A 24957-nucleotide genomic window follows, 5' to 3' on the forward strand; every position below is an offset into this window, starting at 1 on the left:
GACAGCAGCACCTGTATCTAACTTCATTTGAATTAAGTGCACGTTGACCCTTACAGGGATGCAAATAGGGGCCATTTGCGGCACAGCCGCGCAGTTCAGCTGCATTTCTGATTCGTCTCCAGCTTCAGGGTCATTCAATTATAGCATCTTAGTATGGGCCGACGCTTTCCTCGTCCCAGGCAGTCAGGGAGCTGTCCCTCACGCTGCCGGCAACCTCAGCGACTTGGTCTACACTTTTCACTGGGTGCACGCCGCAGCCTATGGCCTCGAGACTTTGGGCCTACTGCTTTGCAGCGGTCTGTTGTAGTTGCTGAAAGGCGGCGAGGGGGGTGGCGCCGAACAAATTTTACCTGTATTCCCTGAAGCTCGTTCACACCCCAAGCGGCACTCTCCTGTGAAAGAAATCTGCAGAGCCTGCTGGGATTTTCACCGGAACCTTCACCCACAATGTCAAGATTGTTAATACCGCAAACTAAGCGGTCATGAAGCATATGTGTCAACACAGCTAGATACTTGCAATTTTCATTCTCTTTTCCTCCTTCTCAAAGAAACCTGGTGGTACACAGTTTATATACGCTCAAAATTTTCCGTTTGCGAATGATTGCTGTGGCCACTAGGAACTAGAGATGGAAAAACAAGGGTCCCAGATCACAGCATCACTGTAGTTGGCAAAAGTATAATTTTTGAATATCAAATTTTTCCTATCAGTCTAGTCAAACTTCTTTGTGCCCCCTCTAAGACAAGTATATCCTTCCTTAGCTATAGATACTAAAATTGTACACACTACTCCAGGGGTTGTCTTACCAAGGCTCTAAACTATTGCGGTAAGACTTCTTTGCTCCTCTAGTTCTAACCTTTTCTAATAAAGGCTGACATACGTTTTGCTTTCCAAGTTGTAATTGGATGTGAACTCTTTGATTCATGTTCAAAGATATCCAGGTTTTTTGGAATAGCAGCATTTACCAGTCTGTCTCTGTTTTTTCTAAAAATCTACTTTTTATTTTCCTTTTACCAGAAGTGGATAACTTCACACTTGCCCACATTTGTGTTTCACATGATATTCTCCTTCATTATCTATAACCCTATCTAGCCCTTTGACCCCTTTTCATTTCTCATCGTCATGCTTCCTTTGATAGATTTTAAAACACATGGAAGTTCCACGTGTACGGTAATAGAATTTACTTTATCTTAACACAACCTCTTTTGACCCCTCCAATTCCTTACATTTGTCACGCTGGGTTAAAATCCTGGAACTCTCTTCTTAAAAGCATTGTGGGTGTACCGACACCAGATGTTCTGCAACAGATCAAGAAAGGGGCTCGCCACCAGCTCTCATGGGCAATAAATGCTAATCTAGCCAATGACATGCACCCATATCCCGTGAAAGGATTTTACAAAACCACAGCTTCTCGGACACCAATACGGGATGGGTGTATATATTCTCTCTCTAAATATTGGGAAGATTGAAGCCAGGCCATTTGCAGCCCTAGAACTGTGATTAACCTGCAGATGAGATTCCATCCACATCTTACTAAGATCGCCTCCTTCCAACTGTACAATATCAACCTTGTTTCAGCTCATCTTCTAAAGCCCTCATTTAAGCCTTTGTTGCCACTTGTCCTTGATTATTCCAAAGTCTTTTTGGGCATTTTCTAGTCTACATACACTTTTGCTCTTCCAAAATCCTGTTCCCTGATCTTCACTTGCTTTAAGTCTCATTTGTCTATGGGCGACACGGTAGCACAGTGGTTAGCATTGTTGCTTCCCAGCGCCAGGGACCTGGGTTGGGTCACTGTATGTGCGGAGTCTGCACGTTCTCCCAATGTCTGTGTGGGTTTCCTCTGGGTGCTCTGGTTTCCTCCCACAGGTCCCGAAAGACTTAGGTGCCGTTAGGTGAATTTGGACATTCTGAATTCTCCCTCCGTGTACCCGAACATGTGGTGTGGCGACTAGGGTATTTTCACAGTAACTTCATTGCAGTGTTAACGTAAGCCTACTTGTGACACTAATAAAGATTATTATTATTATTACCTGTCGCTCAAGTGCTTGTTGACCTACACTGGCTCATGATCTGACAACTCCTCAATTTTAAAACTCTCTTGTCCTTGTTTTCAAATCCGGACATGGCCTCACCTTGTATCTTTGTATCCCTTCTAGCCCATTGATCCTTTTGAATCTCTGTGTGAGTATAAAAACCTAACGGTAACTTCCTGTTTTCCAGGTTTTTTTTCCCCAAAAGTGACGTCAGAGGGAGGTTGTGATCTGATTGGTTGATAGCAAATCTGCCCCAAATTTATAAAAAAAAAACACAGCTAAACTCGTAAACTTAAATTAAACTAATTAATTAATTAGAGATGGCTGGTCAGGTGATGTGCTTGAGCTGCTTGATGTGGGAGCTGGCAGATCCCATTGCGAGCTGCAGCGACCACATCTGCAGTAAGCGTTGGCTGCTCGAGCTCCGGCTCAGAGTTGATGGGCTAGAGTCTGAGCTTCAAACACTGAGGCACATCCGGGAGGGGGAGACTTACCTGGACACTGTGTTTCAGGAGGCAGTCACACCTGTCAGAGTAAGTAGTTTAAATCCTGCCAGTGGCCGGGGACAGCAGGGTGTGACTGCAAGTCAGGCAGGTAAAGGGAACCAGCAGTCAGGAATTCGGGAGCCTCAGCCCTTGACCCTGTCCAACAGGTACAACGAGGCACTTGCTCCCTGTGTGGATGGCGAACAGGGCTGCAGGAAGGATGAGTCAGCTGACCAAGGCACCATGGTTCAGCAGGCCATTCAAGGGGAGGGAGGAAATAGGCAAGTTGTAGTTGTAGGGGATTCTATTATCAGGGGGATAGATAGTATCCTTTGTGAGCAGGATAAAGAGTCCCGCATGGTATGTTGCCTGCCCGGTGCTAGGGTGCGGGACATCTCTGACCGGCTTGAAAGGATACTGGAGAGGGAGGGAGAGGATCCAGTTGTTGTGGTCCATGTCTGTACCAACAACATAGGCAAGTCTAGTAAAGAGGACCTGTTTAGAGATTATAAAGAGCTAGGATTCAAATTTAAAAAACAGGTCCTCAAAGGTCATAATCTCCAGATTACTGCCCGAGCCACGTGCAAATTGGCATAGGGAGGCAAGAATAAGGGAAGTTAGCACGTGGCTGAAAGAGTGGTGTGGGAAAGAGGGGTTCCTTTTCATAGGACACTGGCATCAGTTTTGGGACAGGGTGAACCTATACCGTTGGGATGGTCTCCACCTGAACTGGGACCAGTGTTCTGGCGAAAAGAGTAAATAGGGTGGTCAATAGGACTTTAAACTAGAGATTGGGGGGGGGGAGGGAAAGTCAGGGAACCAAGAGGAGATTGGGGGGGGGGGAGGGAAAGTCAGGGAACCAAGAGGTGAAGTAATCAGTGGGAAGCGTAGCTGCTTAGGAATACAAAAAAGCATGAAAAGACAGAACTTAGGAGAGGTTACAATAGTCCCCATCTCACAAAATATGACAGTGTATGGAAAGGCTCAGTAAACCAAGGTCCACCACACTAAGAAAACAAAAAGGGACGGTCAATAGAGAATTAAAGGTGCTATATTTAAATGCGCGCAGTGTACGGAACAAGGTAGATGAGCTTGTGGCCCAGATTGTGACTGGCAGGTATGATGTGGTAGGCATCACAGGGACGTGGTTGCAGGGGGTTCAGGACTGGCATTTAAACATCCAGGGATTCACAACCTATCGAAAAGACAGAGGTGGGCAGAGGGGGCGGGGCTGCTTTGTTAATTAGGAATGAAATTAAATCAATAGCACTAAACAACATAGACTCCTGTGGGTAGATTTGAGGAATCACAAAGGCAAAAAACCATAATGGGAGTTATGTACAGGCCTCCTAACAGTGGTCAGGATCAGGGGCACAAAATGCACCACAAAATAGAAAGGGCATGTCAGAAAGGCAAGGTCACAGTGATCATGGGGGACTTCAATATGCAGGTGGACTGGGTAAATAATGTTGCTAGGGGACCCAAAGAAAGGGAATTCATTGAATGTTTACAGGAGGGCTTTTTGGAACAGCTTGTGATGGAGCCCACGAGGGAACAGGCCACTCTGGACTTAGTGTTATGGAATCATAGATTATCATAGAATTTACAGTGCAGAAGGAGGCCATTCGGCCCATCGAGTCTGCACCGGCTCTTGGAAAGAGCACCCTACCCAAGGTCAACACCTCCACCCTATCCCCATAACCCAGTAACCCCATCCAACACTAAGAGCAATTTTGGACACGAAGGGCAATTTATCATGGCCATCCACCTAATCTGCACATCTTGGGACTGTGGGAGGAAACGGGAGCACCCAGAGGAAACCCACACACACACGGGGAGGACGTGCAGACTCCGCACAGACAGTGACCCAAGCCGGAATCGAACCTGGGACCCTGGAGTTGTGAAGCAGTTGTGCTATCCACAATGCTACCGTGCTGCCCATAATGAGCCAGACTTGATAAAAGATCTTAAAGTAAGGGAACATTTAGGAGGCAGTGATCATAATATGGTAGAATTCAGTCTGCAATTTGAAAGAAAGAAGGTAGAATCAGATGTAAAGGTCTTGCAGTTAAATAAAGGTAACTACAGGGGCATGAGGGAGGAACTGACGAAAATCGACTGGGAGCAGAGCCTAGTGGGAAAGACCGTAGAACAGCAATGGCAGGAGTTTCTGGGAGTAATTGAGGACACAGTACAGAGGTTCATCCCAAAGAAAAGAAAGGTTATCAGAGGGGGGATTAGGCAGCCATGGCTGACAAAGGAAGTCAGGGAATGCAGCATATCAAAAGAGAAAGCCTATAATGTGGCAAAGAGTAGTGGGAAGTCAGAAGATTGGGAAGGCTACAAAAACAAACAGAGGATAACAAAGAGAGAAATAAGGAAAGAGAGGATCAAATATGAAGGTAGGCTAGCCAGTAACATTAGGAATGATAGTAAAAGTTTCTTTAAATACATTAAAAACAAACGGGAGGCAAAAGTAGACAATTGGCCACTCCAAAATGACGCTGGTAATCTAGTGATGGGAGACGAGGAAATAGCTGAGGAACTGAATAAGTACTTTGCGTCAGTGTTCACAGTAGAAGGCATGAGTAATATCCCAACAATTCAGGAGAGTCAGGGGGCAGAGTTGAATATAGTAGCCATCACAAAGGAGAAAGTGCTAGAGAAACTAAGAGGTCTAAAAATTGATAAATCTCCGGGCCCAGATTGGCTACATCCGAGAGTTCTAAAGGAGATAGCTGAAGAAATAGTGGAGGCGTTAGTTATGATCTTTCAAAAGTCACTGGAGTCAGGGAAAGTCCCAGAGGATTGGAAAATCACTGTTGTAACCCCCCTGTTCAAGAAGGGAACAAGAAAAAAGATGGAAAATTATAGGCCAATTAGCCTAACCTCGGTTGTTGGCAAGATTCTAGAATCCATCGTTAAGAATGAGATTTCTAAATTCTTGGAAGTGCAGGGTCGGATTAGGACAAGTCAGCATGGATTTAGTAAGGGGAGGTCGTGCCTGACAAACCTGTTAGAGTTCTTTGAAGAGATAACAAATGGGTTAGACCAAGGAGAGCCAATGGATGTTATCTATCTTGACTTCCAAAAGGCCTTTGATAAGGTGTCTCACGGGAGACTGCTGAGTAAAATAAGGGCCCATGGTATTTGAGGCAAGGTACTAACATGGATTGACGATTGGCTGTCAGGCAGAAGGCAGAGAGTTGGGATAAAAGGTTCTTTTTCGGAATGGCAACCGGTGACGAGTGGTGTCCCGCAGGGTTCAGCGTTGGGGCCACAGCTGTTCTCTTTATATATTAACGATCTAGATGACGGGACTGGGGGCATTCTGGCTAAGTTTGCCGATGATACAAAGATAGGTGGAGGGGCAGGTAGTATTGAGGAGGTGGGGAGGCTGCAAAAAGATTTAGACAGTTTAGGAGAGTGGTCCAAGAAATGGCTGATGAAATTCAACGTGGGCAAGTGCGAGGTCTTGCACTTTGGGGAAAATAGAATAGAGGCATGGACTATTTTCTAAATGGTGACAAAATTCATAATGCTTAAGTGCAAAGGGACTTGGGAGTCCTAGTCCAGGATTCTCTAAAGGTAAACCTGCAGGTTGAGTCCGTAATTAAGAAAGCAAATGCAATGTTGTCATTTATCTCAAGAGGCTTGGAATATGAAAGCAGGGATGTACTTCTGAAGCTCTATGAAGCACTAGTTGGGCCCCATTTAGAATACTGTGAGCAATTTTGGGCCCCACACCTCAGGAAGGACATACCGGCACTGGAGCGGGTCCAGCGGAGATTCACACAGATGATCCCAGGAATGGTAGGCCTAACATACGATGAACACCTGAGGATCCTGGGATTATATTCATTGGAGTTTAGGAAGTCGAGGGGAGATCTAATAGAAACTTACAAGATAATGAATGACTTAGGAAGTGGACGTAGGAAGTTATTTCCATTAGCAGGGGAGACTAGGACCCGGGGGCACAGCCTTAGAATAAAAGGGAGTCACTTTAGAACAGAGATGAGGAGAAATTTCTTCAGTCAGAGAGTGGTGGGTCTGTGGAATTCATTGCCACAGAGGGCGGTGGAGGCCGGGACGTTGAGTGTCTTTAAGACAGAAGTTGATGAATTCTTGATTTTTCGAGGAATTAAGGGCTATGGAGAGAGAGCGGGTAAATGGAGTTGAAATCAGCCACGATTGAATGGTGGAGTGGACTCGATGGGCCGAATGGCCTTCCGCTCCTATGTCTTATGGTCTTAATCTCTGTGCTGTATAGTTCTGTATGTTTCCAATTTAAATCACTGTCATCAGCTTTTTGCTGCCTTGGCCCTAAGTTCTGAAATTCTTTCTTTTTAGTTCTCTATCCCATATCCTTTTAAGATGCTCCTTTCAACTTACCATTTTGATCATCTATTGGCCAGTCATCTATCCTGCTATCTTCCTCTGTGGCATGGTGTCAAAAAATGTTTTTATTGATCTTGCTCAGCCTATTGAGATGGCTGGTTAAGTTAAAATGGTATAAAAATGCAAATTGATGAATTAACTTTGTACAATGCGACAACTAGACCAAGTTCCAGTTCGTTGTCTCTGTTTTTGAACAATATTTTTTTTAATAAGCTGTATAACTTGCTGGTTTGAACAGTTAGTTTTCTAAAAATGAGTGTTTTCTACATTTTAAAAAAAAAAATTGCTTTATGCTCATTTTACAGGTTCTGTTGTTTACATTGAACATTTTTCCTGAGTGGTCCAGTTTTGTTTCTGTTCCCTTTTGTTGAATATGGCCTGTACTGGTAAGTGTGACCTTGATTGGAAGCACAGAACTTTGTATATTGGGATGCCTAACTATGACTATTTGGGATTTTCGGTGTTGCGGGGGGCGCAGGAGTGGTGGAGTAGAAGGACTAGAGCATAAAGAAATGAAGAAACCGATTTTAATTCCCATTTACATGCGAGGAATGGTAACATGTATTTGCATTCCTTTGACAGTTTTTGTTGTTTTTATCACAATCTTAAAAGCTATTTTTAAGAACCCTGTTGATGTTAAATGTGAGAGTATCCCAAAACCCAGAGGGTAAGTGGGAACACCGGTTCTTAATAGTGTATATTTTCAATTTGATATACTGTAAGAAAAATATGTGAACCAGGAGGGAATAGTCCAGTTGTGTGAACAATTAATAAAGAATATTTATTAACCTAAAAGGACAAAACACTAAGAAGAACTATATTACACTACAACACAAGTACACTGATGGCTATACACGCTCAGTATTAAGGAAATTACCCCTTGATTCCAACTACCCATGTTCCCTGAACTCTGAGACGCCTTTGTTCTCTCACATCATTTTATATAACTCTTATGAGCTAAATCCAGCAATTAATTACCAGGTAGAGGTTATGTGGCCACATTTGGGAAAACTGTCTTCAGTTTCAGCGATGCCAAAATCTGCTCAGTTAAGTTTTGATCTTAACTGGTACCTGTTTCGCAATAACTTGTTTTTGGGAGACTCTGCAGCTCGTGATAGCTGTGTCTGTCTCTCTTTTTGTTAAATTGTTATACCATTTTACTCTGTTAGCACCTTATGAAGTTGACATTTTACATATACGTGTCAATTTCTTATAGGCTCCAACTAGTGGAAAAGATATGGGGCGCGATCTAATGGAAAAGTGTCATTTGTGGTGGGATTTGCTGGGAGTTTCTCACCGGCTCTACCGGCGAGTTCCCCACCACTATCTAACCACACTTAGTCACTTTTTGGTACTGGGGAGTTTTTTACCGATTTAGCCCACACTTATAGAATTATTTTCATCACTGAGAGCTGAACTCATTGGCCAGACCGGCTCCTCCGAGATTGGCTGCCATTTTGAAAGGGTGCCCTGATCTCTAAGTGAGCTTGAGGATCCCCCACACCCTCCACCCTCGGACAATGTCACCCGCGCACACATTGGGCATTACCCCACACCCCTCTGCCGACCCCTTGCAAAGCGAACTTGACCTTCTCCAACCACAGGAATTCTGCCAGGTCACTCACCCAAACCCTGCCTTCGGTGGCTCCAAGTCCTGCCAACACCACAAAATCCGTCTCCGGGCTATCAGGGAGGCAAGGGCTAATACATCGCCTGCTTTCCTCACCTGGACTCGTGGATCTTCTGACGCACCGAATATCGCCATCTCCGGACTCCGAACCGCCCCCACACCCAGAACCTCGGACATAACATCTGAGAACCCCTGCCAGAAACTCCTCGGTTTCAGACACACCCAGAACATGTTGGCGTGATTCGCGCCCCCCCAAACCGCCCACACCTGTCTTCCACTCCCACAAAGAACTGATTCAACCTTGCCACCGTCATGTGAGCCCTATGCACCACCTTAAACTGGATGAAGCTCAATCTCGCACACAACGAGAATGGGTTTACCCTCCACAAAGCCTCTACCTACATCCCAGCCCACACCTCCCATCCCAGCTCCTCCTCTCATTTGCGCTTAATCTCCTCCACTGGCATGTTCTCCCTTTCCATCAATTCCTTGTAAATATCCAACACCTCCTATATCGTCCTCCAACAACAACTTTTCCTACAACACCGGAGGCGACAGCCCAGGAAGGACAGCACCTCTCTCCTCATAAAATCTCTCTTGGAGATACCTAAAGCCGTTCCCTCGTAAAACTCCTCCAACCCCTCAAACCTGCCCCTTATGAACAAGTCCCGAAAGTACTCTATCCCCACCTGCAGCCACCCCCGGAACCTCTCATCCAGCCTCTCAGAACACACCTATGGTTGTCACATATCTCCAGCCCAAAATATTGCCTTTACTGGCTCCATACCCGTAATGCCGAAACCACCATCGGGCTCACGGAGTGCCTGACCATCTAGAACAGAAGAGGTGCCAACAACAGTGCCCTCAAGCTCTTCCCCCTATACGACACCACCTCCATCCTCCCCAAACCGATCTCTCCTCCACTGCCCTTTTCCTCATCATTGCAATGTTCTCTGCCCACACAAACCCCAAAATGATCCCTTAAGGGGCTGGTTTAGCAAAGGGGATGGTTTAGCACAGTGGGCTACACAGCTGGCTTGTAATGCAGAACAAGGCAGCAGCGCGGGTTTAATTCCCGTACCGGCCTCCCCAAACAGGCACTGGGGGCGACCAGGGACATTTCACAGTAACTTCATTGAAGCCTACTTTGAAGTGATTATTTTATTTTAATTTTATTAACTTCCCTGAAAAAGGACTTGGGAACAAAGATAGGAAGGTTCTGGAACACAAGATATTGGGCAACACCGTCATTTACACTGTCTGCACCCAGCTAGTAACAACAGCAATACATCCCACCTCTTGAAATCAGCCTTCCTTCATTCCTTCTGCCAATTGTGCCAAGTTCAATTTGTGTAGCTGGGCCCAGCTCTGCAGCACCTAGATATCTTAAACTCACCCCCAGCACCCTGAACGGCAGCTCCCCAAACCTCCTCTCTTGCCCTCTAGAATTAATTGGAAACATCTAGCTCTTCCCGATGTTCAATTTGTTGCCTGAAAACTGAAGAAATTTCCTCAAAATCTCCATAATCCCTCCAATGCTGCCACAAATTGTCCGCATAGATCGAGACCCTTTGCTCGGCAACCCTCCCGCTCAACCCCTCGACGCTCTAAGCGTCATTGCGAACTGCTCTATCGCCAAGGCGAACAGCAACAGGGAGAGTGGACACCCCTGTCCCATCCCACGATGTAACCCAAAGTACCCCAAACTCATCCGGTTCATCTGATCGCTTGCCTCTGACGCTCTGTACAATAGACAAACCCAATCCACAAACCCCTGGCCGAACCTAAACCGCCCCAGCAACTCCAACAAATACACGCACTCTACTTGATCAAACACCTTCTCTGCGTCCATTGCAATTACTAATTCTACCTCTTGGCCCTCTGAGGGCATCATAATTACGTTAAGCAGCCTGCGCACTTTCACGGACAACTGCCTCCCCTTCACAAATCCTGTCTGGTCTTCCTCTTTCACCCCCGGCATATAGTCCTCTCTTCGTGATGCCAGCACCGGCGAAGTTCAGCAACAATACCGGGCTCCCATGTCCTTATCTTTCTTTTAAGATCAGGACGATGGACGCCTGCGATAATGTATGAGGGAGCTCCCCTATCCCTTGCCTCATTGTACGTCCTTACTAACAACAGTCTCAGTTCTGCACCAAACTTATAAAACTCTACAGGGGAACCCATCCGGCCCCGGGGCCTTTCCTGCCTGCATCACCCCAGCTCCTGCAACCTCTTCCCACTCCATCTTGGGGAACTCCAAGCCATCCAGGAATCGCCTCCTCTCCGGCCAGAGGCTCCAACTCGTACACCCTCCTATAGAAGGCCTCAAATGCCCCATTCACCCCATCTGGGTCTGTCACCACTCTATCCTTGTTCCTCACCCTACAAACCTCCCGTGCCTGCTTCCTCAGCTGATGGGGCAGCATCCTTTTTGACTTTTCCCCGTACTCATACTCTGGCTCTCCACAACTGCCACACAGCCTACCCTGTGGACACTAACCCAAACTCCATCTGGAGCCTCTGCCTCTCCGTTAACCCCTACTCCAGCGCCACCAAGTAACTCCGATCTACCCTCAGAATCTTCTCTCCCAACTTCGTCCTTTCCTCACATACCACCCTCTCCCTATGCGCTCGGATCAAAATAAATTCCCCCCCCGAACTACAGCCTTAAGTACCTCACTTAGCGTGGTGGCTGTGACCTCCCCTGTATATTTTTTAAAATACATTTTTATTAAGAATTTTTCAACAATATTTTCCACCATATAAACAACCCCCCCTCCCCCCCCCCCCGTAACAAAGAAAAGAAAGAAAGCTCGTGTGGCAAGACATGAACATAGCAAGTCAATGAGATACAGAACTTCGTACATAGGATTCTTCCCGTACATGTCAGTTTCCGTATCATTCATGTATTTTCTTGCTCAAAAGCCCCCCAGAGAAACCCACCCTTCCTCCCCCCTCCCCTCCCCCTTAGGTTGCTGCTGCGGCCGTCCGACCCTCATCTAACACTCCGCGAGATGGTCTAGGAACGGTTGCCACCACCTGTAGAACCCCTGCATAGACCCTCTCAAGGCAAACTTCATCCTCTCCAACTTGATAAACCCAGCCATATTGTTTATCCAGGCCTCCACGTGTTGATCTCCTATTTTCTTTCTCTGTCAGTCTGGCCTCAATAAAAGTTGAGACGGATTCGCACGTAAACAGAAGTTATTTATTTAGCTTGCAAGCTTAATCATCTTACAGAATGTAACAGGACGTCCTGCCTCTTACACTCCAGAAAACGACTGAACTAACAGACAAAGGAATCTCTGCAAAATCAGTTCAAATGGTATCAAGTTTCACATACTCGACGGACATAGGTCAGCCTAGGTCCCTCCTGACCTGTTTAATCCATTCTGATTGGCTCACTTCCAATCCCTTTCTCTGGCCCCTATCAATGCATCCTCACTCTTATAGACACACCTCTTCCTGCTTTTTCCATGCGGTCCCAAATTCCTTTGTCCCTAACTAAAAGAATCAAAGTGGCTTATTTCTACATTACATTAACTAGTATCTCTAAAGTAACTATTTTATATCACATTCGTCATTCCCTCCTTTTATCATTCCATGATAACCGAACTATCCAATCTATAGCTACGGTTCCTCATCTAAAAAGATTCGTCGCTGCATTTCCAATTCCTGTCTTAGCCCCCCTTCATCTGCTTCACCCTCATGGATTTTAACAGTTAAATTTTTTTCTCGGTGATTGGGGCGGTGATCTGATCCAGTGCACCCAGCATTCTACCCATCACACATTTAAGGATGGCCAGGCCCACAAAGATGCAGCCGATAGCTACCACTAGATACATGGCCATATTTATCAACCAGTCCTTCCATCCTCCAAATCCCCAGTTACCCCAAGAGCCAGGATCCTGCATCCCGTCCAAGTGATCCCGTATGCGATCCATAAATTTAGTGATGTTAGCGGTCAAGTCTTGAACACCCATAATACACTTGCCCTGTACTATGGCGCATACCCCACCCTCACGGGCCAGAAGATAGTCAAGAGCATACCGGTTCTGCATTGCAAACAACCGTAGCTGAGACAACTCCTTAGTTATTGCCCCGAGGGCTCCCAAGGTTTCATTTCCCAAAAGGGTAAGGCCGCAAATAAAATAATTCCGATCACTAACAGCCAAGGAACCCCCCACACCTCCCAGTGTCAATACGCTCAGAATGCCCCACCCGGCTGAGTGGCCCCGGTTGGGTGCAAGAACCTGAATCAAGGCTAAACAGTCGTGGCCAGGTGCGTCTTCATGGACAGGGGGACCACTAAGAAAACAGGCTGGATTGATAGTGGTACAGTATTTAAATGTCAGACGTGGATTGTTCAAAAGGTATATCTCATACCTATTCTGACGAGCTGCGGTAAGATGCTGACCATTCGCCCCATATCCCTGGCATGGTACTGGTCATGGACCTGACGTGTAATATGAGGGCTTACCGAAGCTGACTGTGGCCATAAATGTGGTGATATTGTAACAAAATCGGCTGTACCTTCTTTTCCCGTGACTGTGGCTGTAACCTTGACTGGCCATTCGGTCTCAAGTAATGGCCAGTATTTGTCCTCCAACTCCCTGTTTCGTCCAGTTCTGTCATAGGCCAGGGTAACGTGATGCAGTGATAGTGGCTGTTCAATGTCTAACGTCCACCACTGGGGGGTGATAGAAATATAGCACTGTTGTCTCATCCTCCTCTTCGCTGATCCACCCACCCAAAGTCACTATATTGGAGCTCCTGCTGGTAAACTACCATTTCTGCCGCTTGTTGGGATCGCAGATCATCCTTTTTCATTACATACTCAGTCTTAACCTTTGTAACTGAGCCTCCTTCTTGGCCTACACCCTCCTTCCAGTAAAATCTGACTGCCCTTGCCATCTGGGAAGGGTCGTTCTCTGTCCAATTCATGTTATTACATTTCACAGCAGTAACCACAGAAGGTGGTAGGCAATGCATTAACATAGCACAGTATTGAGGGGAATTCTGACCATTTTGATACAGCAAATCGCCTGACTGCCCCCGGTAGATTTCATTAAAACGCCCCAGACATTCCTATGGCTCACCAATCTTCCTAGGTTTTAGGTCTAAGATAACAGAAAGATTCATGGGCCCCTGAAATGTGCTATTCAACGCATTCAAGATCTGTGTCCTTCTTTTCTCTATTTGCTCTCTTTTTTTTTTTTTAAACTTAAAAATGTTTGAAAATTCAAATTGAATTACTGCAACTTGCAAGCTTAGCTCTGATCTCAACTCAGAACTAAATTTACAATTTGCTTAACACAAACTTGTATAACATTTACAACTTAATTATTTCTTTATCTTAACAATTTTTCTTTTAACAAGTTTTTTTTCTGTTACATACATACTGTTATTAGCAAAATCAACTATCATAAGTATTAGCAAAATCAATTATCATCTTTAGATTGACATTTTTTAAAATGGTGTCCATGATCTTCTTTAAGTTTCTATTAATCTCCAGATAAAATGAGATAAACCTTATTTCAAGTAAGTAAAATTTAAGATTCTGGCAATTTCAATCAATTGCTTTCGAAAATAATAACTTTTATCAAAGAGGTGGAGAAACCCACTGGTTTCCTTTAATTAATTCAAAACGTAACTTTGCTGGTGTTCACTGACTCAAAGGAAAGGTATCCGATTACACTGCAGACTGTTATCTCAAGGCCTGAGTGAGAAGCACTGTCTGTTTTCAACTCCGCCTGCTGCTGTTAACCCTTTGAGAGACTTCTGCTTCAACCTCACAATCTCAACTAGACCTCGGAACTTTACAGTCCAAGGAGACAATTTTAGCTTAATCAACTATATATTTAAAACACTCACACATAGAGTTGAACCATCTTCAGATTTAAAAACAGTTATACTGGACTGAACCCCCATTTATTTAAGTCACATCAGCCTCTGAACCCCGATAATAGACTGAACCTTTATTATTTAAAGTCACATCAGCCTCTGAACCCCAATAATAGACTGAACCTTTATTATTTAAAGTCACATCAGCCTCTGAACCCCAATAATAGACTGAACCTTTATTATTTAAAGTCACATCAGCCTCTGAACCCCAATAATAGACTGAACCTTTATTATTTAAAGTCACATCAGCCCAAAACCCTAACCCAAGCCGAAACAACAATATGAAATCCCATCAATTAAAGTGCTAATCCCCAGACTGACCTGTGATTTCGTCGAGGCGGTCTTTCTGTGCCAACCGCGAGTGACCAGACTAATCAGACGATAAGAAGAGGGGAACAATCAATGCTGGTCGTTTTCCATTTCTACATTGAGGGCCCTTTGTTCCCGTCCTCCTGTTCATAATCAGTCTAATTCTGATTTCGCAGTTGGAACAGGATCGCCCAGAGAAATCCCGGGTTTCGGCACCAAATGTTGATCTCCTATTTTCTTTCTCTGTCAGTCTGGCCTCAATAAAAGTTGAGACGGATTCGCACGTAAACAGAAGTTATTTATTTAGCTTGCAAGCTTAATCATCTTACAGAATGTAACAGGACGTCCTGCCTCTTACACTCCAGAAAACGACTGAACTAACAGACAAAGGAATCTCTGCAAAATCAGTTCAAATGGTATCAAGTTTCACATACTCGACGGACATAGGTCAGCCAAGGTCCCTCCTGACCTGTTTAATCCATTCTGATTGGCTCACTTCCAATCCCTTTCTCTGGCCCCTATCAATGCATCCTCACTCTTATAGACACACCTCTTCCTGCTTTTTCCATGCGGTCCCAAATTCCTTTGTCCCTAACTAAAAGAATCAAAGTGGCTTATTTCTACATTACATTAACTAGTATCTCTAAAGTAACTATTTTATATCACATTCGTCACACGCTGGGGGGCTTCACCTCCTTCCACATTAGCAAGATCCTTCGCCGGGCTACTAGGGATGCAAAGGCCAATATGCCGGCCTCTTTCGCCTCCTGCACTCCCGGCTCGTCCACTACTCCAAATATTGCTAGCCCCCAGCTTGGCTTGATCCGGACTTTCACCACCTTAGATACTGTTCCTGCAACTCCCCTCCAGTGCCGGGCATGACCAAAACATATGGACATGGTTCGCCGGACTTCCTGAGCACCTCCCACATCTGTCCTCGACCCCAAAGAACCTACTCAGTCTCGCCCCCGTCATATGCGCTCTATGAACCACCTTAAATTGTATCAGGCTGAGCCTGGCACACGTAGAGGAATTAACCCTACTTAGGGCCTCTGCCTATAGCCCCTCCTCAATCTCCTTCCCCCAACTCCTCTTCCCATTTACCCTTCAGCTCCTCTACCAAAGCCTCCCCCTCTTCTTTCATCTCCTGGTATATCACCGACACCTTGCCCTCCCCGACCCATACGCCCGAAATCACCCTATCTTGAATCCACTGTGCCCCTAAGCTCGCAAACGTCCCGTCAATGAACAGGTCCCCCATTCTTCTAATCCCTGCCCGATGCCAGCTCTGAAACCCCCCCGTCCATCCTTCCTGGGACAAACCGATGGTTGTCTCTAATCGGGGACCATAGCGAGGCTCCCGTCGCACCCCTGTGTCGTCTCCACTGCCCCCAGATCTTTAGCGTTGCCGCCACCACCGGGCTGGTGGTGTACCTTGTCAGCGAGAGCGGCATCGATGTCGTCACCAGCGCCCCCAGGCTCGTTCCTTGCAGGACACCATCTCCAGCCTCTTCCACGCTGCACCCTCTCCCTCCATCACCCACTTACGGATCATTGCCACGTCGGCTGCCCAATAGTAACCACCCAAATTCTGCAGCGCCAACCCTCCTATATCTCTGCTACACTCCAGGAACCCCCTCCTTACCCTCGGGGTCTTACTCACCCACACAAATCCCATAATGCTCCTACTTACCCTCTTAAAGAATGCCTTAGTAATCACAATTGGGAGGCATCGGAATACAAAAAGAAACCTCGGGAGAACCACCATTTTAACCGACTGTACCCTACCCGCCAGCAAGTGGCAGCATGTCCCACCTTTTAAAATCCTCCTTCCTCTGTTCCACCAGTCGCGTCAAATTAAGTTTGTGCAGTGCCCCCCAGCTCCTAGCTACCTGAATCCCCAAGTATCGAAAGCTCCCTTCCGCCCTCCTCAATGGTAGGTCGTCTATCTCTCTTCCCTGGTCCCCCGGGTGGATCACAAAGAACTCGCTCTTTCCCACATTGGGCTTATAGCCCAAAAGGTCTCCAAACTCCCGTAGGATCTGCATTACCTCAACCATCCCCTCCACTGGATCCGCCACGTACAGCAACAGGTCGTCTGCGTACAGCGACACTCGATGTTCCTCTCCCCCTCGAACCACCCCCTTCCATTTCCCCGACTCCCTTAACACCATGGCCAAAGGTTCAATTGCTAATGCAAACAGCAGAGGGGACAGGGGGCACCCCTGCCTCGTCCCTCGATACAACCAGAAATACTCCGACCTTCGCCGGTTCGTGACCACCGGGGCTTTATACAGGAGCTTGACCCAACTGATAAACCTTCCCCCGAAGCCAAACCTCCTCAACACTTCCCAGAGATACTCCCACTCTACCCGATCAAAGGCCTTCTCCGCGTCCATGGCTGTCACTATCTCCACTTCTCCCTCCACCGATGGCATCATAATCACATTTAGGAGCCTTCGCACATTAGTATTTAACTGCCTACCCTTTACGAATCCCGTCTGGTCCTCGTGAATCACCCCCGGGACACAGTCCTCAATCCTCGTGGCCAAAATTTTTGCCAGCAACTTAGCATCTACGTTGAGGAGTGAGATCGGTCTATACGACCCACATTGCGGTGGGTCCTTATCCCGCTTCAAGATCAAAGAGATTGTCGCCTCCGACATTGTCAGGGGCACGGTCCCCCCTCCCTTGCTTCATTGAAGGTCCTTGCCAACAACAGGGCTAACAGGTCTACATACTTCTGATAGAACTCCACCGGGAACCCATTCCCTGCCTGCATGCTCCCCAGTCCCTTAACCAGTTCCTCCACCCCAATTGGCACCCCCAAACCAACCACCACCTGCTCCTCCACCCTTGGGAACCTCAATTGGTCCAGAAATCGCCGCATCCCCTCTTTCCCCCTGGGGGCTGGGACCTATACAGCTCCTCGTAAAAGGCCTTAAAAGCCTCATTCACTTTCCCCGCACCGTAGTTCCCCTGCCATCTTTGACTCCGCCTATTTCCCTCGCTGCCATCCTTTTACGGAGCTGATGTGCCAGCATCCGACTCGCCTTCTCCCCATGTTCATATATCGCCCCTGTGCCTTCCTCCACTGTGCCTCTGCCTTCCCTGTGGTCAACAGGTCGAACTCCGTCTGGAGACTTTGTCTCTTCCTGAGTAGTCCCTCATCAGGAGCCTCTGCATAGCTCCGATCCACCCTTAAAATCTCCCCCACTAACCTCTCCCTTTCCCTGCCCTCTCTCCTCGCCCTGTGAGCCCTGATGGAGATTAACTCTCCCCTGACCACCGCCTTCAGCGCCTCCCATACTACTCCCACCTGCACCTCCCCGTTGTCGTTGGCCTCCAGATACCTTTCGATACACCACCACACACTTCCTCGTCTGCCAGCAGTCCCACATCCAACCTCCAACGGGCGTTGGTCCCTCCTCATCCAGCTCTAGCTCCACCCAATGCGGGGCATGGTCTGAAATGGCTGTGGCCGAATACTCCGTTCCCTCAACTTTCGGGATCAGTGCCCTGCCCAGAACAAGAAAATCTATCCGGGAGTAGGCCTTATGTACGTGGGAGAAAAAAGAAAATTCTCTGGCCAAAGGCCTGGCAAATCTCCACGGATCTACGCCCCCCCCATCTGGTCCATAAACCCCCTAAGCACCTTAGCTGCAGCCGGCCTCTTCCCCGTCCTAGATCTGGAGCGATCTAATGCTGGGTCCAGCATGTGTTAAAATCCCCACCCATGATCAAGCTCCCTACCTCCAGGTCTGGAATAGGCCCCAACATCCGTTTCATGAATCCAGCATCGTCCCAGTTTGGGGCATATACATTCACCAGTACCACCTCCGTCCCCTGCAACCTACCACTCACCATCACGTATCGACCTCCTTTGTCCGCTACTATGTTCTTGGCCTCGAACGACACCCGCTTTCCAATCAGTATTGCCACCCCTCTGTTCTTCGCATCCAGCCTCGAACCTGACCTGATCTGCCACCTTCAGATGTGTCTCCTGAAGCATGGCCACATCTGCCTTCAGTCCCTTTAGGTGCACGAACACTCGGGCCCTCTTAACCAGCCGATTTAGGCCTCTCACATTCCACGTGATCAGCCGGATTGGGGGGTTACCCCCACCCCGCCAACTAGCCATCTACTATCTTAGGCCAGTCCCGTGCCCGCGCCTCCCGCACCCTCCAGTCCCCCAGGCGGGGAACCCCCGTCCCGACCACCTCTTCCATTTTCAGTTCCCCCTCGGACAGTGCAGCAGCAACCATAAAATCCCCCCCCGCCCCCCCCCCCGCTAGATCCACATCTAGCTCTTTTGCTCCCCCCATGTTGCTTCCGTGAGTCAGTTGACGTCTGCTGACCCCGGACCTCCCCTGTATTGTTCAACTCCTCCAAGTACCCTGAATGGCAACCCTCACCCACTCTCACACACCCTCATCCGCCAACAGCCCAACATCCAACCTCCCGTTGGATATCCCCCTCATCCACCCAATGTGGCTTTGTGATCAGAAATCACAATCGGCAAGTACACGAGAGTCGGCCAACCCCGCCAGCAGCGCCTTGGCCATAACTAAAAGGTCGATCCGGGAGTACAATGACTTGGGACTCGGCCGGTCCAAACTCGGATCTGTGACCATATTGAAATCCCTCCCCATAATCAGTCGATGCGTGTCCAGGTCTGGGATCCTCCCTAACAAAGTTCACATCGTCCCAATTCGGGGCATAAACTTTCACCAGGACCATCAGCATCTCCTCCAGGTTCCCACTGACCATCACATATCTACTCCCCGGATCGGCCACCATGTTCCTCATCTCTAAAGCCACTCTTATTAACCAACATCGCCACCCCCGTCGTCTTCATACCTAACCCCGAGTGGAACACCTGCTCCACCCATCTCTTCCTCAGCCTCGTCTGATCACCCAACTTCCGGTGTGTATCCTGCATGAACACAACATCCTCCTTCAAGCTCCACGCAACTGTTTAACTGACCCATTTAACTGGCCCCTCGCATGTTCCACGTGGCATGATCGGGGGCTCTCTTTCCCCCTCCCCCCAGCCCCCCACCCTTTCCTGCCGATCAGCCATCTTATTTTTTTAAACCAACACCCCTCCAGGCTTGCCCTCAGATATCTGCCACCATCTCTCCCCAACTGCGCTGCACCTATGCCAGAACCCCCTCCCTCCCAAACCAAACAAAGAGGCAACCCAATCTTCCCCCCCCCCCCCCCCCAAAGACCTTCCTCCTGCCATTCCCTCACTTCACTCCTATTAACTAGCCCACACAGCTGGTATGGTAGCCCCGCCCAGGACCACTGCCCCCCCCACCCACCACACACAAGCCCTCCCAGCACCAACAAACATAGTGAAACAAAAGGCACACTCATCATCAATGCTTCCCCCATCAAAACAAACCCCAATTCACCCACCCAATATGTCCCACAATTTACACACAACTCCTCTCCAAAGTTCAATGTTCTTATACTCTTACCAGTGCATGATCCCTTATCAAGCCCATTGCCATGTCTGGTGAGTCAAAATAAAATTCCCATCTTGATATATCGTCCACAAACAGGCAAAGTACAACACCCCGAGCCTCACCCTCTTCTTGTAGAGGGCAACCTTTATCCAATTGTACCAGACCTCCACTTAGCCAGCTCACCACAGGTCCTGGTAAATCCACAGCTCGCTACCCTCCCAGGTGCATTTCTTGGTCTGCCTCGCCTACCTTAGGATCCTTTCTTCATCCAGGAACCGGCGGAGCCTCACCACCATTGCCTTCAGCAGTTCCCCCACTTCCCCCACCTGCAGCCTCCTTCTCTGTGCCCTGTGTGCCCAATCCACCTTGAGGGGCAAGTCGAAGGCCCCCTCACCCATCAGCTTCTTCAGCATTCTTGCCACAAACTCTGCGGCCTCCGCTCCTTCGATGCCATCAGGCATCCCAACAACCCTGACATTCTGCCTCCTGGAGCGGTTCTCAAGGAAAGAGGCCTCTCTTGGCACTTTCTGGCTGCTCATCACCATCTCCTCCTCCAGCGAGGTCAGCCGATCCTCGTGCTCCACCACCGATGTCCTCCACCTTCTGGATCACCAGGCCTTGAGGGCTCCTGCCTCTGCTCCAATTGCTACCCTAAACGGCTCCACCATCTTGCCCAAATGCTCTGAGGCCTCTTTCCTCTGCTTCTGGAATTTGCCGTTCAAAAACTCCACCAGCTGCTCTGGCCACTGGGCAGGGAGCGCTACCCCCTTGCCTTAAGAATATAAGAACTAGGAGCAGGAGTAGGCCATCTGGCCCCTCGAGCCTGCCCCACCATTCAATGAGATCATGGCTGATCTTTTGTGGACTCAGCTCCACTTTCTGGCCCGAACACCATAACTCTTAATCCCTTTATTCTTCAAAAAACTATCTATCTTCATCTTAAAAACATTTAATGAAGGAGCCTCTACTGCTTCACTGGGCAAGGAATTCCATAGATTCACAACCCTTTGGGTGAAGAAGTTCCTCCTAAACTCAGTCCTAAATCTACTTTCCCTTATTTTGAGGCTATGCCCCCTAGTTCTGCTTTCACCCGCCAGTGGAAACAACCTGCCCGCATCTATCCTATCTATTCCCTTCATAATTTTATATGTTTCTATCAGATCCCCCCTTATCCTTCTAAATTCCAACGAGTACAGTCCCAGTCTACTCAACCTCTCCTCATAATCCAACCCCTTCAGCTCTGGGATTAACCTAGTGAATCTCCTCTGCACACCCTCCAGTGCCAGTACTTCCTTTCTCAAGTAAGGGGACCAAAACTGAACACAATACTCCAGGTGTGGCCTCACTAACACCTTGTACAATTGTAGCATAACCTCCCTAGTCTTAAACTCCATCCATGTAGCAATGAAGGACAACATTCCATTTGTCTTCTTAATCACCTGTTGCACCTGTAAACCAACTTTTTGCGACTCATGCACTAGCACACCCAGGTCTCTCTGCACAGCAGCATGTTTTAATATTTTATCATTTAAATAATAATCCCTTTTGCTGTTATCCCTACCAAAATGGATAACCTCACATTTGTCAACATTGTATTCCATCAGCCAGACCCTAGCCCATTCACTTAGCCTATCCAAATCCCTCTGCAGACTTCCAGTATCCTCAGCACTTTTTGCTTTACCACTCATCTTAGTGTCGTCTGCAAACTTGGACACATTGCCCTTGGTCCCCAACTCCAAATCATCTATGTAAATTGTGAACAGTTGTGGGCCCAACACTGATCCCTGAGGGACACCACTAGCTACTGATTGCCAACCAGAGAAACACCCATTAATCCCCACTCTTTGCTTTCTATTAATTAACCAATCCTCTATCCATGCTACTACTTTCCCCTTAATGCCATGCATCTTTATCTTATGCAGCAACATTTGTGTTGCACCTTGTCAAAGGCTTTCTGGAAATCCAGATATACCACATCCATTGGCTCCCCATTATCTACCGCACTGGTAATGTCCTCAAAAAATTCCACTAAATTAGTTAGGCACGACCTGCCCTTTATGAACCCATACTGTGTCTGTCCAGTGGGACAATTTCCATCCAGGTGCCTCGCTATTTCTTCCTTGATGATAGATTCCAGCATCTTCCCTACTACCGAAGTTAAGCTCACTGGCCTATAATTACCCGCTTTCTGCCTACCTCCTTTTTTAAACAGTGGTGTCACGTTTGCTAATTTCCAATCCGCCGGGACCACCCCAGAGTCTAGTGAATTTTGGTAAATTATCACTAGTGCATTTGCAATTTCCCTAGCCATCTCTTTTATTACTCTGGGATGCATTCCATCAGGGCCAGGAGACTTGTCTACCTTTAGCCCCATTAGCTTGCCCATCACTACCTCCTTAGTGATAACAATCCTGTCAAGGTCCTCACCTGTTATAGCCTCATTTCCATCAGTCACTGGCATGTTATTTGTGTCTTCCACTGTGAAGACCGACCCAAAAAACCTGTTCAGTTCCTCAGCCATTTCCTCATATCCCATTATTAAATCTCCCTTCTCATCCTCTAAAGGACCAATATTTACCTTAGCCACTCTTTTGTTTTATATATTTGCAGAAACCTTTACTGTCTGTTTTTATAATCTGAGCAAGTTTACACTCAATCTACCTTACTCTTCTTTATATCTTTTTTAGTAGCTTTCTGTTGCCCCTTAAAGATTTCCCAGTCCTCTAGTCTCCCACTAATCTTTGCTACTTTGTATGCTTTTTCCTTCAATTTGATACTCTCCCTTATTTCCTTAGATATCCACGGTCGATTTTTCCCTTCTTCTACCGTCCTTCGTTTTTGTTGGTATAAACCTTTGCTGAGCACTGAAAAATCGCTTGGAAAGTTCTCCACTGTTCCTCAACTGTTTCACCATAAATTCTTTGCTCTCAGTCTACCTTAGCTAGTTCTTCTCTCATCCCATTGTAATCTCCTTTGTTTGAGCACAAAACACTAGTGTTTGATTTTACCTTCTCACCCTCCATCTGTATTTTAAATTCCACCATATTGTGATCGCTCCTTCCGAGAGGATCCCTAACTATGAGATCCTGAATCAATCCTGTCTCATTACACAGGACCAGATCTAGGACCGCTTATTCCCTCGTAGGTTCCGTTACATACTGTTCGAGGAAACTATCGCGGATACATTCTATAAAGTCCTCCTCAAGGCTGCCTTGACCGACCTGGTTAAACCAATCGACATGTAGATTAAAATTCCCCATGATAACTGCTGTACCATTTCTACATGCATCAGTTATTTCTTTGTTTATTGCCTGCCCCACCATAATGTTACTATTTTGTGGCCTATAGACTACTCCTATCAGTGACGTTTTCACCTTACTATTCCTGATTTCCACCCAAATGGATTCAACCTTATCCTCCATAGCACCAATGTCATCCCTTACTATTGCCCGGATGTCATCCTTAAATAACAGAGCTACATACCTCCCTTTCCATCCACTCTGTCCTTCCAAATAGTTTGATACCCTCGGATATTTAACTTCCAGTCGTGACCATCCTTTAACCATGTTTCAGTAATGGCCACTAAATCATAGTCATTCACAATGATTTGCGCCATCAACTCATTTACCTTATTCCGAATACTACGAGCATTCAGGTAAAGTACACTTATGTTGTTTGTTTTTTTTACCTCTGTTCTGAATCTTAACACCTCGGCCAGTAAACTCTCCTAAGTTACATTTCCTCTTAACTTTTCTCCTAATTTTCCTTATCGTTGAACCCATATCTTCATGTAACAACCTGCCACGTCGCTTACCATTTATGTTTTTACTTCGCGTTTTATTCCTTTTAGTATTCCTGGTCCTATTCACTGAGCTCCCCTCAGTCACTGCCTTCCTCCATCTTCACCTGTGTCGCACTGTAAAAATGTTCCTGCTCCAACTGCTATCTCTTTCTTGTGGCACATCTTGTCTGCTGATCCATACACCAACCTCACCAGAAAAATATTACCTTCCCTGGGCACTCATACACCACAACATTCGGGTGGGGAAGGACCAAAAGAATCCACCTTGAGCGGGAGCCACCAACTGTGCAACCACTCATTCCATGGCCGTCACCAGAAGTCGTGGTGAATTCTGTTGATAGACTTTATTTAGAGATACTGAGGCGACCGGGAGAAGAGGTCTGCCCTAACATCCACGTAAGAAGTTAGACAAAACTTATCTCGGCTTCCAGATGTGAGAGCAGAGGTTATGTACATTTTTTAATGGTCTTATCATTTCTCTTTGCTCCTCCCCTTATTCTGTAGCTTGACCTATCCCTAACAAGTGATGTTTATTCACGACTCTCAAAATCTCCATGGTGACACGATTGTCCTTGTATCCGAGGAGTTTCCTGTAACCTTTAGAATTGATAATAGGTTACGCTTCTAGATGTTTACCAGCTGGAGATTCCTTCATCCTCCAGGGCAGGAATTAATAGCTGCCAATTCCTCCCGTCTGATAATGGCTAATGCCAGCAGCTAGGATTCTTGTGAAAACAAAATCAGTCTAATCACCTATCTGACCATGAGGCCCCACTAGCTGCTTACTCCGAACCTAGAAGCTACCCAAACCATTTTACTTTTAAAACATATGTTCATCTCTTCTAATTCACAGAATATTTTATACTGCTTCGTGTAAGATTATAATATGAATTATACTTAATGTTATACAAGGTGTGT

The 24957-nt window shown here is 46.9% G+C and overlaps 1 protein-coding gene across 2 annotated transcripts in view; it reads left to right on the forward strand.

Moving 5' to 3' along the window:
* LOC140429816 (stathmin-like) overlaps positions 1–24957 on the forward strand; it is a 56884-nt gene that overhangs the window by 12729 nt on the left and 19198 nt on the right. For both annotated transcript variants that reach the window (XM_072517276.1, XM_072517286.1), the window contains exon 2: positions 7223–7303. In XM_072517276.1, the coding sequence (XP_072373377.1) occupies positions 7291–7303 (13 nt within the window). In that variant the 5' untranslated portion in view covers positions 7223–7290. The remainder of the gene's footprint in view (positions 1–7222; positions 7304–24957) is intronic.

This window comes from Scyliorhinus torazame, chromosome 1 (genome assembly GCF_047496885.1).
Source record: "Scyliorhinus torazame isolate Kashiwa2021f chromosome 1, sScyTor2.1, whole genome shotgun sequence".
NCBI lineage: Eukaryota > Metazoa > Chordata > Chondrichthyes > Carcharhiniformes > Scyliorhinidae > Scyliorhinus > Scyliorhinus torazame.